At 36.9% G+C, this 16,119-nt stretch overlaps 1 protein-coding gene across 7 annotated transcripts in view; it reads right to left on the minus strand.

Moving 5' to 3' along the window:
- The window catches only part of PolD2 (DNA polymerase delta subunit 2), a 119,338-nt gene that overhangs the window by 16,355 nt on the left and 86,864 nt on the right, over nucleotides 1–16,119 (minus strand). For all 7 annotated transcript variants that reach the window (XR_010860176.2, XR_011018259.1, XM_068227575.1 and 4 more), the window contains exon 7: nucleotides 8,827–9,019. Coding sequence is in view for 5 of the 7 variants with exons in the window: in XM_068227575.1 (XP_068083676.1) it covers nucleotides 8,827–9,019 (193 nt within the window). In the remaining 2 variants the exon portion in view is untranslated. The remainder of the gene's footprint in view (nucleotides 1–8,826; nucleotides 9,020–16,119) is intronic.

Below are 16,119 nucleotides of genomic sequence, written 5' to 3' on the forward strand. Positions count from 1 at the left end.
CATTCGTTCCCGGATTTTCCTTTTTCCCGCGTTGTATGTTTTTTTTTCCCGTGGTCCCTCCAGAAACGAAGAATCGAGGTTCCACTGTAAGGATATTCCCTGGTGTTTGATATATGTTTTCATGGTACATATACAATTAGGTTAGGCGACAGTGTTTGAATAAGAAAACTTAAGAGTTTGCCACAAAATACGATCTTCTTTATTGTTTTCTCACTATGCGCACTTATGAACTCTCTCATCGACATTTGAAGGCGATGTCTGAGAAGATTATTGATAACCGTGAACTGCTGTTCCGTAAAGAAAATTAGAAATGAAAGGGGAGGAACATGTTTTCGTAATAAATATGTAAATAACATGGTCGATAGCAGTTGTCGACTCGTTAGAAATAAAGGCTAAGTAAACGATTGCTTAGTTTTAATACTATATATTTAGATTAAGCAAAAATGCAATACACGTCAAGATATGGCAGAGCACATCACTGATTTAAGAGGTTAGTTTATATTTTCTCATGACTGGTTAAATTTCAGAAAGGCTATACCCACATAGATTTATAGTAAGAAGGTTATCATTTCTCTACTGGCGCTTGAAATATGTTTTCACCATACATATAGTACGGTTATGTTAGGTTAGGCCAGGTCTAGAAAGCCAAGAATAACGGCCAAGAGGATTCATACGCTGACCACACAACACCTCGCAATCTGCAGGCCATCGGGCTGAGCAGCGGTCGCTTGGTAGGCCAAAGCCCTTCAAGGGCTGTAGTGCCATGGGGTTTGGTTTGGTTTTTTATGTTAGGTTAGGCGACGCTGCTTGAATTAGAAAACTGAAACAAAATGTGATCGAACATATTCGGTATCGTTTTCTCACTATGTACACTTGCGAGCTCTCTTGTTGACATTCGAAGGCGATGTTGGAGTCTATTAGTAATACCTGTTGACTGCTGTTCTCTAAAGAAAATTTGAAAAGAAAGAGGATAAAGCGTTTTCGTAATAAATATGTAAATAACGTGGCGAATAGCAGTCGTTAACTTGTTAGAAATAAATGTTGATGTAAACGATCACTTAATATTATACACTGAAATTAAGTAAGAATGTGATACAACTCAAGATATCAGAGGATTTCAGAGGATAGTTTCTATTTTCTCACATCTAGTTGAATTCCAGAAATGCTATTCCCATGTAAATTTATAGCGAGGAGGTTATCATTTCTCTATGTAAGCTTGAAATATGTTTTCATGATATATATACCGTTAGGTTAGGTGACGCTGTTTGAGGAATAAAAATGAAACATTTGCCACAGAACCCTCTGGAGTGATATTATAATTTCTTCACAATGAAATTAAACATACACTCTCACATAGTATCAGATTTTAAAAAAATAACAACTAAGCCATAATGTGGATATCATTTGCAAAAACGCAAGTTTTGAACAAACTGATTGCTGTTTCATGCCGATTTTAATGTGTATTGGGGGTTTTTCCTGACTTTTACAAAAAAATCGGATAAAAGGACGGTCTGCTATACAGAGTAGATTTTTTGTCATTATGAATTCTCGCTATAACAGACTTCTACTGTACGTCAGGACAAACTATGATTATCTTTTAGGCAGTATGGATATCCAGCTAGAAACAAGAATTGTTATATGCTTCAATCACAAGTTACAATTTCACTTTGATATACATCAGAACAATTTTGATAATCATCTTGGTAATACTGATATTCAGCTAGAAAGAAGAATTATTACATATTTCAATCACGAATTACAATTTAACTTTAATATACGAGAGTAGCAGAACAATCTAGGATGATCGTCTTGGTAGTGTGGATATCCAGCTTAAAACAAGAATTGTTAAATACTTCAATCATGAGTTACAATTTCACTTTAATATACAGTAGAAGTTTGTTATAGCGAGTACCGCATATAACAAGAACGCCGTTATAACGTCAATTTTTTGCTGTCCCTTCAAAATTCCTATATTAAACTGTGTATTATCCTTTGGTTACAGCAAGAGCCCTATCACTGGCACATCCGTTATTACGAGCGCTTAAGCGCGCGCGATTTTTCCCCATTACCAATATTTATGCACCCCAGCGATTATGTTGCATGCGATGGATTACCTTCGGTATCGTTTCCTCGCTATTTCCACTAGCGAGTTCTCTCATCGACATTCGAAGGCGATGTCAGGGTCGATTAGTAACACCCGTTGACTGTGTTCCGTAAAGAATATCCTAAATGAAAGAGGACATTTTCGTAATAAATGCACAAACAACGTGTCCGATAACTGTTGTTAACTTACTAAAAATAAAGGCTGACTAAACGATCGCTTAATTTTAATGCTAAATACTGCAATTAAGTACGAATGGGATACACCTCGAGATAAGGCAGAGTGCATAATTGATTTCAGAGGTTAGTTTATACTTTGTCACATCTGGTTAAATTACGGAAAGGCTATTATCATGTAAATCTATAGCGAGAAGGTTATAATTTCTCTACTGGCGCTTGAAGCGCGTTTCTATCATGCGTATAGTACGGTTAAGTTAGGATAGGTGACGCTGTTTGAATAAGAAAACGGAAAAGTTTGCCACAAAATGTGATTAATCATCTTCGGTACGGTATAGTTTTCTCACTATGTGCATTTGCAAGCTCTCTCGTCGAAATTGGAAGGCGATGTTGAAGTCTATTAGTAATACCCATCGACTGCTGTAATGTAAAGAAAATTCGAAATGAAAGAGGATAACACGTTTTTGTAATAAATGCATAAATAACGTGGATTATAGCAATTGTTAATTCGTTAAAAATAAAGGCTGAAGTTAAGTAAGAATGTGATACACCTCAAGATATGGCAGAATACATCACTAATTTCAGAGGATAGTTCATATTTTCTCGCGTGTAGTTACATTTCAGAAAGGCTATTCACATGTAAATTTTTAGCGAGGAGGTTATCATTTCTCTACATGCATTACAAATATGTTTTCATGATACATATACGGTTAGGTTAGGCAATGCCGTTTGAAGAAGAAATCTGAAATGTTTGACACAGAAGCCTCCGAATGATACCGTATTTCTCCAAATCCAAGACGACTTTTTTTCTCAGCATTTCATGCGAAAAACTCAAGGTGCATTCCCGGCCTAATAGTAACGAATACCACTGGCAACTACTGTGTTAACCACGCTGCTTCTTTACACAAAATTCGTTGACAATAAATGACCGCCTCTTTACTATACATCGCTAACCGTGACAACCGGTTGTACAGTGCCTGTGTGTAACATCACTGGATCTTGGGAAATAGTGAAGAGAGAATGATGTTCTATTAGCCTCTACAAAAACATTTCTCAAATCTGCAGACTGGCATCAAAACATGCAAGCCTTCGAATTCTTAGAAAGGCCACGGCTACTCAGTGGCAGAGTTATAACATGTCTACTGTACCTGACGCTCAGTAAAATTAAGTTTCATAGACAGCAGGAACATTTTCATGATGGATAGTCGTTTTGTAAAGATACACGGAACAGGTATTACCGGCAAATAAACAACGGGTTTTCGTCGATATTATGTTGCCAATTTGAAGTTAATGGTTATTAAACATTTGGAAATGTAGAATAATTGTGCACAGGTCTAACTAAAGCCAATATTTGACGTTAGCATGAAGACAAAGATAGGTAAAAAAATGCGTACTGTACAAATAAATGCGACAAGGATGCTTTAAAGAAGTCGAAGATGAAATTGTGAGATAAATGCATGAAAAACTCAAGGGCAGAATGGCCATACCGTGGCGCAATAAACTCTTTCCTTGACCTTCAACGTACGCGATTAGGCTTATACATCGCTAGCGCTGAAGCTGGCCGAACCTGGCAAGCGAGATGTGACGCTGATAACAGCTTTATAGTCCGCAAGAATATTTGCCTGATGGATCATCATATTGTAGAGACGCATGGAATAGGTATTGCCGGCAAATTTTCAACGGGTTCTCTTCGGCATTACGATGTCAATTTTAAGTTAATGGTCACTAAACCCGCATAAATAAAGAATAACCATGCAGCCGCAAAAGGATACGGCATAACAAAAGCCAGTGTTCAGCGTCTAAAATGCGTACTGTACAACAAAGGCATTCATATGATTTTACAAAGCACTTTTTGAGCCTGATTTACATTTTTGAAGGAACAAGTGGGGTTCGTCTCGGATTCGGAGAAATACGGTACTGTAATTTTTTCAGAATGAAATTCAACTTACACTTTCACAAAAAAATAACAAAAAGTAAGCCATCTGCGGAAACGCAAATTTTGAACAAATTGATTGCATTTTCATACTGATTTTAATGTGTGTGGGGGTTCTTCCAACTCTTATACAAAAATCGGGTATAATGACAATCCGCTATAGAGAGTAAATATTTCGCTGTTATGAATTCTCGCTATAACAGACTTCAACTGCATGTCAGGACAATCTGCAGTGATCATCTTGGTAGTATGGATATCCAGCTAGAAACAAGAATTATTTTATACTTCAATCACAAGTACAATTTAATATACAGATGTGTCTAAAATCGTACAGTGAATGATACCATAACACAAAGACAACATAAGTTACAAACAAAATGCCCTTTGCTGACTTCAAAGTTCGCTCCATTGGCCACAATATACTTTTGGCAACGTGTATACAGCTGCTGGAAACTGGCAGCAAAGGAGTCTTTTGGAATAGATAGAAGAACTGATACCACATCTTTGGATGTCAGCACATGTGTGCCTTTCAGGATTCCTTTGTGGCAGGGAAACAGAAAGAAGTCTGCAGATGCCAGATCTGGGAAGTATGGTGGATGTTCAACAACAATTATGCATCACTTAGCCAAAACGTTGCGCACACAGATTGCAGTGTGTGGGCAGGCGTTATTGTGGAGGAGACTCCACTTTCCAGGCCTGTATAACTTTGACGGAACATGCTGGACCTGTAGTAGCAAATGTTTCAAAATATTCCCATACAAATGTGGCGTTGATAGTTTGACCCTCCGATGTGAATTCCTTGTGGATCATGCCACTGCTGATGAAAAACGCGATCAACAGTGTCTTGATCCTGGACTTATTGTAACGGCTCTTTTTGGGACGTGGGAGAACCCGATGAATACCATGACATTTACTGTCGCTTGATCTCTGGATTGAACTGGTAGCACCAGCTCTTGTTGCCTGTGATGATGGCTTTCAGATGGATCTTGGTCACACGTTGTTAATGAAATCTCCAGCAATTTCCATCCATGCTGCCTTCTGCCTATCAGTCAAGTGTGCAGCACAAATGTAAACTGAACTGTAGCAAATATTTGTCACGTGATACGGTAGCCGATATCTGGATTAGGAACATAATCATGTGAAACTTACTAGCGTGGTGCATATTTGTCTTGTGATAGCCTAATTATGGATATGGAAAAAGTCATGAAATTCCTTTCCAATGAAGACAAAATTAAAATCTGTCAGAAAGTGGACTAGCATCCGCAACTTGAAGCGTACAGAGGTCACAAATGTTGAACTTGCACCTTTGAATTTCGACTTGATCTTTCGAGTTCGTGAAAGTTTATTCAAAACTGCAGCCAAAGTCATTTCTTCGTAACCTATAAGTTTCATTTACGTATTGATGTTATACACAAATACAGTGAGAAGAAGGCGTCCACCTAATCAATATTTGTTTATTAAATTAAATTAAATGTTGGTGTCCCCTGCAGAAACGTCTTAACAAGGTTTTACTGTACTTATAATTTTAGACTGAGAAACTAAATGTTGTAGAAGCACGTCATAGTCCTTGAGTTTCCTATTTTTTTATTTTAACTTAATTTATTATTATTTACATAGTTTACGCCCACATTGGAGCACTTAAATCAAATCCAAATACATTTACGTTAACAAAGAATTAACTGAAGATTTAGCTTGCATCACCTTCTTCCTTTCCCAAAACCTCTTCATTCTGGCTGACCTGGCTGCCCTTTCTTCATCAGATATGATATATTGTTTGTGTTGTATAGTTTTTAATGACAATCTTATTTGTTTGTTCTTGAGAATCCTTTTTTCTTCTCTATTTTCAATTTGCTTCATTGTAATATTCAGCTCTTCTAAATCATTCTGAACTTCTTTAAACCAATTATTTTTTGTTTTACTTTTCCAAAAGTAATTAAATAGTTGTTTTATTATCCTATTATCATTTAATCTAGAAGGATGACAGAAAAAGGCAATTCTTCTTTTTCTCATCGTATCTATTATAGATTCACTTTCCCTATAAACCACTGCATTAGGCAATAATCTCCATTGTCCATCATCCATTTTAACTTAATATTAAGTTTAGTTTCAATTTTTATTGAGATATTCTTAATCAGTATAACTTCTCAAACTATAGTTGCTCTTTTTTTTTTTTTTTTTTTAATGAGCGCATGATACTGTATGTTCCATGCATTTAATATTTTATCAGATTGTTTTAAATATCAGAAGATAATTCAACACCCACTTCGATGAAAACACGGTGGGCACCCACAATAAACATTATATCTATAGGTCTAGTTGTTTCTGAGAAAAGTTTATCTGCAAGGAACTTGCACAATACCATGCGCTCATTCATTCTTTGAGTGACTGTACAGTGTTTTAGAAGTCATGAGGAGAGACAGGAAGAAGATGAGAAAAACAAAATTGCGGCCAAAGTCATTTCTTCGTAATTTATAAGTTTACTGTACGATGCACAAGTAGAGACAAGAACAAATATTAAAAAACACAAGGACGACGATAATCTCCACAACCTTATACACTGCCATCTTTGAATACAGTAGAAGTCCATTATAGCGAGAAGTCATAAAGGCAAATATTTTACTCGCTAAATTGTCGTTATATCCGATTTTCGTAAAATCTGGGAAAACCCCCGTGCAGCATTAAAATCGGTATGAAACGGCAATCAGTTTGTTCAAAACTTGCATTTTCGCGGGTGATATCCATACTATGGCTTACTTGTTTGTTATTTATTGAAATCCGAAACTATGTGAAAGTGTATGTTTAATTTAATTCTGAAAAAATTATAATATCAATCCAGAGGCTTCTGTGACAAACGTTCCAGTTTTCTTCTTCAAACGACATCACCTAACCTAATTATATATGTACCATGAAAACATATCAAGCACCAGTAGAAAAGTGATAACTTTCTCACTACAAATTTGGATGGGAATAGCCTTACCAAAATTTGACCAGACACGAGAAAATATAATCAAACCTCATTAAATCAGTGATGCACTCTGCCATATCTTGATATGCATTACATTCTTACTTAATATCAGTGTAAAATATTAAAATTAACCTATTGTTTACTTAGCCTTTATTTCTAACTGCTATCAACCACGTTATTTACGTATTTATTATGAAAACGTGTTCTCCTCTTTCATTTCTGATCTTTACAGAACAGCACTTAACAAGTATTACTAATCGACTCCAACATTACCTTTGAATGTCAATGAGAGAGCTCACAAGTGCACATACAGTAGCGAGAAAACTATACTGTACCAAAGATGATCGATCGCATTTTGTGACAAACATTTCAGTTTCTTTATTAAAAATAGCATCAGCTAACCTAACTTAACTGTACTATATGTATCATGAAAACATATTTCAAACACCAGTAGAGAAATGTTAACCTTCTCTCTATAAATTTACATGATAACAGCCTTTCCGAAATTTAACTAGACACGAGAAGATATAAAACTAATATCTGAAATCAATGATGCATTCTTCCATATCTTGAGATTTATCTCATTCTTACTTAATTACAGTATTTAGCATTAAAATTAAGCGATCTTTATTTTTAACGAGTTAACAACTGTTATCGGACACACTATTTACGCATTTATTACGAAAACATGTTCTCCTTTTTCATTTCCATTTTTCTTTACAGAACAGCAGCCAACGGGTATTACTAATCGACTCCAACAACGCCTTCGAATATCGACGAGAGAGCTCACTAGTGGACAAAGCGAGTAAACGATACCGAAAATGATAAATTGCATGCCATATAATCACTGGGTGCATAAATATCGGTAACGGAAAAAATCGTGCATGCTTAATTACTCATAATAATGAATGCATCAGTGATAGGGCTCTCGCTGCAACCGAAGGATAATACACAGCTTAATATAGGAATTTTGAAGGGACAGACAAAAACTGTAGTTATAACGGGATTCTCGTTATATGCCGTACTTGCTACAGCAGACTTCTACCGTAGATATTCTCTCTCCTCATCGCCTAATCTTTTAGCACCCAGTATTGGTCTTTATCTTAATAATATGTTGTTCTTTTTTCCTGTGTATATCCCACTTTCTTATCCTACACTTTCCACATCAAGACTGAAGATGAGTGTTGATGCCTGCCCTCCTGATTAAGCCGGGAAGCAGAAACAAGCTCATCAGAAAAGATAGAAGAGACGGGATTAACGAGAAGAGAGCCTACCTAATCAAAGACAGCAGTGTTAGAAGATGTGGAGATTGTCCTTGTCCATTTGTGTTTTCGTGTTTGACTTTGTCTCCTCTTCCCACACCGACCTGCCATTGTGTTCATCCTATTATGTGTTCCTTTTCATGTTCCCATCTCCCTGTCTGTGACTTGATTTGACACTTGTTTGTTCCTTTCCAATACTTACGTACAATGTTTTTATATATGACTGAACTGTTCTTTTAACAATTATTTGTGGTGTTGTTCAAAAGAATTACACACTGATTAAGCCATTAAACAAGGTGAAACATGTGTGCTTTTATAAATAAATTGGCTATAAGAGTATTAACTTTCAGAGATTATGAATATGACTTATCTCAAAGTTCAGTACATACTCAATGTGTCAGGACATGTAGGAGCAAGATGTGCCCATTCCAGGGTCTGTTCCAAGATCCTGAGAGGATCCGTCAGTTTGCTGTATCGAGCAACGTCGTCCACAGGCTGACCGGCAGTTCCAAGTATTCGACGACCACCGATCTCGCATTCATATGGATTGCTGACACTGTGCATTGTCTCGTACTGAGTGGCCTGCAGAAGAGAAACACTCTATATAACAACCTTGCTGCCCTCTAGTTATTTTACAAATTGTGATTATATGTCTCTTAACCCACACAGCATACCAGGGTATTTTTACGACCCCCATCCATTCTAAAAAATTTAAACTAGGGTTTAAGACACAGTAGCATTTGTCACATTTTGCTATTTGACTTCTGGAAATGCAATTAACTTCTAATGAGAATATGCTAAACTGTGACAATCACATTGGATTTGAGAAGAAAAATTTATATTTATTCTCCTCTTAGCGCTGTGTTCCCCCACCCCCCCACACACACACATGACAAAGGCATTCAACAATGAACTAGCACTTCCTCCTGATTAATTACATTCTACAAGACAGTCTACTGTACTGCTCTCAAGCAAATACCTTTCTTTCCCCTCCATAGTTAATGACAAATTATTTTATAGTTTTTAAAACATTTCAGAAGGAGAGAAATGGCTGGTCCACAGATGTAAGCCTGGACACACTCACGGAAATTACTGTACCATGATGAATCCTTCATCCTTCCTCAATTCACAAATAACAAATTTATAGGAGTTCAGTGGCATCAGTCGCCCTTGGTTGTGGTACCATACACAGCTATTAACCCGACTCAAGGGAGATAGGGCCACCTTCGCTATTCTCCACTTGAGTAACTCCTGCCTGGCGCATCCACGTTGCAGGGGTGGGCATCCTCTACCCCAGGAGGCCAGTATAAAAGGATGGCTAAGTTCAGGTGGGGACCCAGTCCCACGGGGTATAACGTGGAACCCATGCCCAGGGTTACGGGTGAAGATCTTAAGGGTGGATCCGGCAGAGAAGGAGACCTTCAGAATGGTGGAAAAGGCAGATGAGGCAGCCCATCCTCACTGGGGTTAATTAGTTGAGGACATAAGACAGGGTAGACGGAACTCCTTAGTTGTGGTGAAGATAACCTGTCTAGGAGTAGAATGCTCCAAAATCAATGTCCCCAGCCAGTGGATAGCACTGAGCGTGGGGTTAACAACCTCACCATGTAAAAAAAAAATTTAAAAAAAAATGCATTGTTCAGAAGACTTCTAAGAGAAAAACGGACGGAAATCAAAGACGACAAAAGCTTAGGAAAAGGACACGAACAAGGAAAGCAAATATAAACATGGCAATATGGAATGTAAGAACAATGTTGAAACCAGGAAAAATGCAAGAAATAGTAAATGAAACAAAAAGATTTCAATACGACTTAGTACCGATTCAGGAAATAAGATGGAAAGGGCAAGGATGTATTGAAAAGAAAGATTACAACCTCTATTACAGTGGGCCGGAAGAAATGTTCTGTACGGGATTTACAGTACATGGGAAACTGAAGAAGAGTGTAATAGGATTTGAACCGATCTCAGATAGAATACGTAAACTTTGGATTAAGGGGAAGTTTAGGAACATAACTGTATCAGCACATGCACCAATTGAAAATGCAGATGAGGAAAAGAAGGAACATTTTTATGATGAGTTAGTACAAACTGTTGAAGATGGACCAAGATATAACATGATTATTATTTTAGGAGATTTTAATGCCAAAGTGGGAAAGGAAGAGGGAAGAGTGTATGAGACCAATAGTAGGGAAATATACACTACATGAAGAATCAAATGAGAATGGTTTTCACTTGGGACAATTTGTAACTACGAGTGGTCTTTTTTTTTTTTTTTTTTTTTTTGCAAGTTGCTTTAAGTCGCACCGACACAGATAAGTCTTATGGAGACGATGGGATGGGAAGGGGCTAGGAGTGGGAAGGAAGTGGCTGTGGCCTTAATTAAGGTACAGCCCCAGCATTTGCCTGGTGTAAAAATGGGAAAAAACGGGAAAACCATCTTCAGGGCTGCCGACTGTAGAGTTCGCACCCATTATCTCCCAAATACTGGACACTGGCCGCACTTAAGCGACTGCAGTTATCGAGCTCGGTGGTCTTATAATTAAAAGCACCTGCTTTGATCATAAGAAAATACATAAAGGAACATGGAAGACGCCAGGAAGCACAGGGGTAAATCAAATAGATCGTGTACTAGTGACTACGAGGCATGCAGCATCCAGTATTGACATAAGGACATGCAGAAGGCCAAACTGTGATTTTGATCATTATTTAGTAAAAGCAATAGTGAGACAAAAATTGGCAACAGGACAGAGGAGACAACCTACAGAAAGAAGGAAATGGAATTTGGAAAAACTACAACAACCAGGAGGAAAACAAGAATTCCAGTCAAAAATGAATAATACTTTACAGACGATTGGATAAGTCTCTGGAACAGAGGAAAGGCGGGCAAAAGTTCAAAGCTGCACACAAAACGTGACGCAAGAAACGCTTGGTATAGCTAAAAAGAAAAGAAATATTTGGTTTGATACGGAGTGTGAGGAAGCAATTGGAATGAAGAATGCAGCAGGAGCAAAAATGTAACAGAGATACAAGGTCAAATAGGAAAAATTATGAGAAATGCAGACGTGAAGCTAATAACATCTGTAGAAGAAGAAAAGAGAGATGATTAAGAAGAAACTAGAGAGTATAGAGACACGAAGGTTACAGAAGAGGACAAAGGAATTCTATAATTGATTATTTCAGGAAGGGGTATAAGCCAAGACTGAATGGCTGTAAGAATAGAGAAGGTAAGCTATTACAGAATGAAGAGGAAATAAGTGAAAGATGAACTGAATACTTCCGAGAGCTCCTTAAGGAAAGAGAAGAGGTGGAAGAAAGTGAAAGGCATATGGAGCAGAGTGGGCCAGAACAATGGATAAATGCCCCCACATTGAAAGATGTAGAAAATACTATTGCAAAATTAAATAACCATAAAGCAGCAGAAGATGGAATAACAAGTGAACTGATTAAAAATTGTAGCAAAGAAATGCTACAAGAGATACATGGACTGATTATTAAGTTTTGGGAGGAAGAATGGATACCTAATGAGTGGAATACAGGAATAATTTTCCCAATATATAAGAAGGGAAATAAATACGAATGCACTAATTATAGGGGAATTCTTCTTCTTTTATGACCACATAGGATCACTTTAGTCAGTCCGTCGTTCAGGTCTCTTTGAAGGGATTGTTCAGGCTTTGCGGTCCTCCCAGTACTTCTTCGGACGCTCCGATCTTCGTGCCCTTTCCTCAGTTGAAAATATGCGTATTGTTGGTTTGTTTTGTGTAAGGGTAAAGCGGAGGTTTGCATTCTTGAGTTTTGTATTCAGTTTTATCTTATTTGTGGTGTCTTCTGTTGTAAGGCCTATTTCCTTCAGATCCTCTCTTACTTCTCTGATCCATTTACATCCTGTTGTTGTATTTTTTGAGACGAGATTGTGTTGTGCTAGTTGTTTCAGAAGTCTCGAATCCTGCATCCTCATGATATGTTCGAAGAATCCCAGTCTCCTCTTAGGCATAGTATCTGTAATGGGTTCTAGTTCTTTGTACATGACTTTCTTAGGTATTAACAGCCACTGTCCATCTTTCTGGTATTTTTTGTTGATGCAGGTTCTTCCAATCCTCCTTTCAATTTTCTGAAGTCTGTCAGTCTTTGATTGTTTATTCAGGTAAAAAAGTGTTTCTGCTGCATATGTAGCTTCTGGTTTTATAACTGCGTTATAGTGTTTTATTTTAGTATTTATTGATAGACATTTCTTTTTGTAGATATCCCATGTTAATTTTTGTGCTTTAGCTAATCTATTTGTTCTTGTTTGGATTGAGATTTTGTTCATTTAGGTTATGTGTTATTACTTCTCCAAGATATTTAAATTGAGTTACTATTTTGATTTTATTACCATTTATGGTAACTTCTTTTAGTTGTGTTGGTTTTTGGGGCATAATTTCTGTGTTTTTCAAATGATATTTTGAGGCCAATTTTATTTGCAATGTTTTGAAGTTCTGATATGTGGGTTTTTGCTTCTTTTATGTCCACTGCTAGTAATGCTAAATCGTCAGTGAAACCAAGGCAATTTGTTTTGATTTTTCGGCCAATCTTTATTTTGGGGGGCCATTTCCTAAACCATTCCCTCATTACCATTTCTAGAGCACAATTAAATAATAGTGGTGAGAACCCATCTCCCTGTCGTAGTCCAGTTTTAATTTCAAATGTCTCTGATGTTTGACCCCTAAACTTCACTTTTGATTTGGTGTTGGTGAGAGTCAATTTTATCATGTTTATTAATTTATTAATTATATTACTGAATATCACCTATAAAGTATTTTCAAATATCCTATTACAATATCTGACTCCATATGCTGAAGAGAGACTGGATGAAGCACAATGTAGCCTCAGGCAAAATAGGAGCACAGTAGATCAAATATTCGTGGTACATCAAATGATGGAAAAATGCTATGAGCATAATATAGATCTACATATGTTGTTTGTAGATTTTATACAAGCATTTGACAGTATATACAAGGAAAAGCTATATGAATATATGGAGACAATAGGAATACCACAGAAACTGATTAGGATGTTCAGAATCACTTTAGGAGAAGTAAGAGCAAAAGAGATGGTGGATGGAAGAATTGGAAATGAGTTTGCTCTTAATACAGGAGTCAGACACGGTGACGCACTCTCAGCTACTTTGTTTAATCTGGCAATTAACCAAGTCCTTGAAAAAATTATGGATATCAAAAATATTGTATATAAATCTAAACAAATTTGTGCGTATGCAGATGATGTAATGTTAATGGCCAGGAATGATAAGATATTTGAAGGAAATGTTTCTTGAAATGGAGGAAGCAGGAAAATGGATGGGATTGGAGGTGAAATCTTACATTATTTAAATCTTGCCTATTGTCTAAACCTACAAAATTCAAAATATATAAGACCCTTATTAAACCTGTAGTGACATATGGCTCAGAAGCCTGGAACCTTTTAGTTGATGATGCAAATAAATTAAGAATATTTGAAAGAAAGAGTATTAGACGTATATATGGCCCAATTCAAAACCAGAATGGTTGGAGGATAAGGACGAATGCTGAAATACAGAACATATTAGACCAGGAGGATATAGTTAGATTTATTAAGGCACAGAGACTGCAATGGCTTGGCCATGTGGAAAGAATGGAGGAAGATCAAATGCCAAGAAAAGTAGTTAAATCCCGAATAGATAAAAGACAGCGATAAGGAAAGCCCCGTAATAGATGGAGCGATGAAGTTGAAGCCGACCTGAGGGCAATGAACACCCGCCCATGGAGACCAGCCGCTCAGGATCGAAGAAGATGGTGGACTATCGTAGAGGAGGCCAAGGCTCACACAGGGCTGTAGCGCCAGATAAGTAAGTAAGTAAGTAAAGTGGCATCAGTCAAGGCTACAGTGACTCTATAGCAACAGTGTGGCCAAGTCCAGTCCACTTCAGCTGCCATGTTTTAGCCGAGTATTCAATCAACTGATGAATGAAGGGTAGCTATAAGTTATTGTTGCAACAAAGAATACTTCAGTGTTCCAAAATGTTATTCATTTTTCTAATTTTTCATATTCAGAGAATGACCATCTGATATAAGACTTCTTATATTTAAGTATACACATGGCTTACAGAAAGTCACAATGTTAGAAATTCTGTGTTGTAGGCAGTCCTATTATAATCACATTTATATTATAATACATATGGCATGGACATTATAGTAGGGAGCAGCCTGTACTCATTATCTTGAATAATACATGTGATGACTGTAAAGTTAGATTTAAACAGTTATCATTTCCATATTACAAAAACTTTTAAGAATATTGTACTTCTGGTTACATGGCTTTACATATCAGTGATATACAAAGCAATATCATCAAACTACACACAGAAATGTAATTTTCTTATGTATGATGTACCGGTACATGTATAATCTAAACATACTGGGAACACTGTTGCTAGGCGCCACTTAACATCTGCCACTTTAGGTGAAAACAAGCAACTGTTTTGAACCCAGAGAGCTTCTGTTCAGTACTTAAGTCACAAACCACCTGCAGTTCAATCCGTATGATGTGTGACTATTTTTCTGCCCAGGTTCAATTAGTACTGGTAGGTAACCGCTGTATTTTAAACATTATATGCTAGAAATGCAACAAACTTCCAATGAAAATGTGCAAAACTGAAAAAACCACATTGGACTTGAGAAGAAAAATGTATGTTTATTCTCCTCTTGAACAATATTAAAGACCCAGTACCGTAATTTCCCCTGTATGATCGAACAATCAACTACGAACCAGCTACTCCGGGCGGAAGCTGGATTGGGAAATGGATGATGATATATCATTTACCAGGCGAGTTGGCTGTGCGGTGGTTGTTTGGTGTATTTCACACCTTTCAGTGCACTTGTTATTTTATAAGCCCCAGCAGAAAAGGTTTTCATATTTGTTCTCTCATGTTTTTCACACCATTTAATATTTTTCTCTTATCCTTAGAAATGATAGATACAGTGAAAACTGTATCCGCAGATACACAATGCAAAATGCCCACGTGTCGGAAAAAATCGTATCTAGTGTTTTCATATCCCTGTTGGATTGTTTTTATTTGTATATTCAGTAGTACATTTTCTTGCTTAAGACGTTCATTTTTGTTGTCCTCTGCAGAAATGTTTTAATGAGGTTTTACTGTAGCCACATGGCCCAAACTGCGCAGCTAACTTACTGTGTTTAGTTGCGTATTAGTCCCCCCCCCCCGCCCACTTTTACAGCCAAAAAAGTGAAGGGGGATAAACAGTCTCCTTGTCTTAAACATGTTTTAATCAAAAATGGTTCAGAAACCTCTCCTCTAAACTTTACTTTTGATATGGTATTAGTTAAAGTAAGTTCTATCAATTTAATTTAGGATGGAGTCCAAAATTCTGTACAATTTTTAACATTGAAGGTCATGTATACAATCACAAATGTCAACAAATGTTATTACTACAGGCTTGTTTTGTTTTCTGCAGTATAGCATTATTAATTTTAGAGTGATGATTTGTTCAGCACAACTTCTCCAGGGTCTAATAATAATAATAATGTTATTGGCTTTACGTCCCACTAACTACTTTTTTATGATTTTCGGAGACACCGAGGTGCCAGTAAATCTACCGACACGAGGCTGACATATTTGAGCACCTTCAAATACCACCGGACTGAATGAG

Source organism: Anabrus simplex, chromosome 5, assembly GCF_040414725.1.
Source record: "Anabrus simplex isolate iqAnaSimp1 chromosome 5, ASM4041472v1, whole genome shotgun sequence".
Lineage (NCBI taxonomy): Eukaryota > Metazoa > Arthropoda > Insecta > Orthoptera > Tettigoniidae > Anabrus > Anabrus simplex.